The sequence below is a fragment of the Emiliania huxleyi genome (assembly GCF_000372725.1).
Source record: "Emiliania huxleyi CCMP1516 chromosome Unknown EMIHUscaffold_1646, whole genome shotgun sequence".
Classification (NCBI taxonomy): Eukaryota; Haptophyta; order Isochrysidales; family Noelaerhabdaceae; genus Emiliania; species Emiliania huxleyi.
Window position 1 is genome coordinate 1 of NW_005200935.1, and position 2,404 is coordinate 2,404.

Sequence of the window (2,404 nt, forward strand, 5' to 3'; positions counted from 1 at the left end):
GAGCTCAACCCGAAGCCCGAATTCGCGCAGACGGCGCGCAAGGTGATCCAGGCTTGCGAGTCGGATTTGACCGATGACTTCACTATGGCGCGCGCGCCCCCGCTGCAATCCACTCCTGTCCCCGCTCCCCTCCCCTCCCCTCTGATCTGGACTCCCCTCCGCCCTCCCGCCCGCGCGCCTCACGCCCTCTGCTGCCGCAGGCGTACGACGAGCGCAACCCGTTTGTCGTGTGCAACAAGTCGTTTGTGCCCATTTACCGCGGCTCGGAGATCGCCTACTCCTCGTTCTGCAGGGCGCCCTACCTGCCTAAGTTCAAGGGCGCCGTGTGCGAGGTTGACGGGATTGGCCAGGTCGGCGGCGAGGGGACTGGATTCAGCGAGGTAGACGCCGACGGCAAGTTTCTCTCCTGAGTACACGGGCGGGACTCGGGCTGCCCCACGGCGACTGGAAGCCTGAAGAGTCAACCCCCTCAGGAGAGGGTGCACTGCGCTCAGCACAGCCCTTTATGTGTGTGTCGGGCGTCGGGTCGCGCCATGATATATAAAGTGGGACAGCCCACGAGCTGATAAAATAACGAGGCTGATCCGCGGCGCGTGGGCGCGCGCGCATGCGGGGTGCGACGAGACCTCCGGAGGTGTGACAAGCTCGTGAAGGCCGACGAGAGAGCGACCATCTCCGGTTGTCACATCTCGTACTGGTACCCTACTACTTCTTTTGGGTCAACTCAACCTCGCTCCCAGCATCGTCTTGTTCTTGAGATTTGTGCTTCTCTCCCTTAGGCTGAGCCTCGCCCTCGGGCAAGCTTGTGTCGGCGACATGTCGAGCAGGAGGCTCTGCCTCAAGGCCCTCGGTATCCCTCTCAATCTCATCGAGCATCCGCTTCGCGCCCAATTGTCGCTGACTATGGAGCCCTGCACGGCGGCAGAGCTCGAGCAACGTGATCAATGAGCCAGCGGTGACCGCGGCGGCGGCGAGCAGCCATTTCAACGGCCACGAGCCCGCCTCCCGCCTCTCACAGTCGTGCCTGACTTGCGCCTGAGCATGAGCCACCTCGTCCCAGATCTCACACTGTGCCTCCCTCACGGCGGATCTGATCTCCGCCACCCCGCCCGCACCGCCAAACACCATCCAAGACGCACGTTCCGCAAAGGGCGGCCAAGGCGCCGCGCCGCCGCCGCCCTTTCCTTCAGGCGCATCGCCGCCGTAGCGCCGCTTTTGAGCGACCCAGGGCCAGAGGAGCCGCCGTCACTCCCTCTGGCTGTGTGTGCGCGATTTTTGTTGTAATTCCAGATGAGATAAGACGCACGCACGAGGACCTGCGCCAGCAAAGGAGTGGGGCAGAACAGCGGATCCTTGGAGCACTTGGAGTGCAGTCGGCAACCGCACACCCAGGGTCGGGGAGCTGAGAAGCGCACCCAGCGGGCCGGATGATTGGCATCGGGTTGCGGGCAAGAGAGCCCTAGCCCAGGGGGTGCGCGTTCGCAGGGAGAGGGCCGTAAAGTAAACACGGGTCTCCGAGGGTTGGCTCCGCGCTCCGGGTTTCCCCTAGCAGCAGACCGCCCCCTCTACTCGGAGCTATAATGAACACCAGACATGCACACGACACGCACTCTCACACGACGTCACCGCCCAGGGCCTCTTCGCGCGAGGTCCTCATCCTCACTCCGGAGGAGGCCCCCCTCTCCTCTGAGTTCTTCCTCTTGTTCGCCTTCCGATGATCCCCTGACGGGCGCGGGGCCCGGCCTCCCCTCCTAGCCTTTTTTAGCCGCGGCCCCGCCACCGCCTCGTCTTCTCTGTCCGATTCTGTCGCCACCACCGACGGTGATCCCATGCCCGACTCCTCGGGCGAGGGCAGCGGCATTAGATCGCCACGCCGCCCCTCCCCGGGAAGTGGGGCCAGCTCACTTCGATCGATGACTCGCGCCCGCCCCCGCGGTCTCTCTATCGTCTTCGGCTCGTCCGTACGTCCCGACTCTACTTGCAGAGGCCGCGCCAGCTCATCTCTCACCCTCTCCGACAGCTGACCCCAGGCCCCCTCCGGGGCCCTCCGGCTTCGGCCCCTCGGCCCGCCGGCGGAACCGTTATCGCATTGCGGCACCTCCCCTCCCCCAGCACCTCCTCCCGGGTATTCCAGCCTCCGGCGGGGCGGTCCCGGATCCCCCAGGTTACTCCGAGCGGGTCCGTACGGCGGCGGACCCGCCGGCGGCGGGAGTAGAGGCGGTGGCAGGGGCGGGGGGTACGGAGGCGGCCCTCGCGGCCAAAACGCCTGGTGTGGAGCCGGATGCACGGCTTGTTTTTATATCCGACGTTCGAACAATGCTGGTCGAGATTGACTGACTGACGAACAATGCTGGCCGAGATTGACGAGAACTCCCCGCCGCCGCCGCCGCCACCGCCTCCGTTC

At 65.4% G+C, this 2,404-nt stretch overlaps 1 protein-coding gene across 1 annotated transcript; it reads left to right on the forward strand.

Annotated features, from left to right (window-relative positions):
• Positions 1–84: 84 nt before the first annotated feature.
• On the forward strand, positions 85–572 carry EMIHUDRAFT_460656 (hypothetical protein; the record flags this gene model as incomplete). The annotated part of the gene is made up of 2 exons (XM_005785041.1): positions 85–117; positions 201–572. 2 exons carry the CDS (start codon positions 85–87, stop codon positions 408–410), a joined length of 243 nt encoding a protein of 80 aa, XP_005785098.1. The 3' UTR covers positions 411–572.
• Positions 573–2,404: the final 1,832 nt, after the last annotated feature.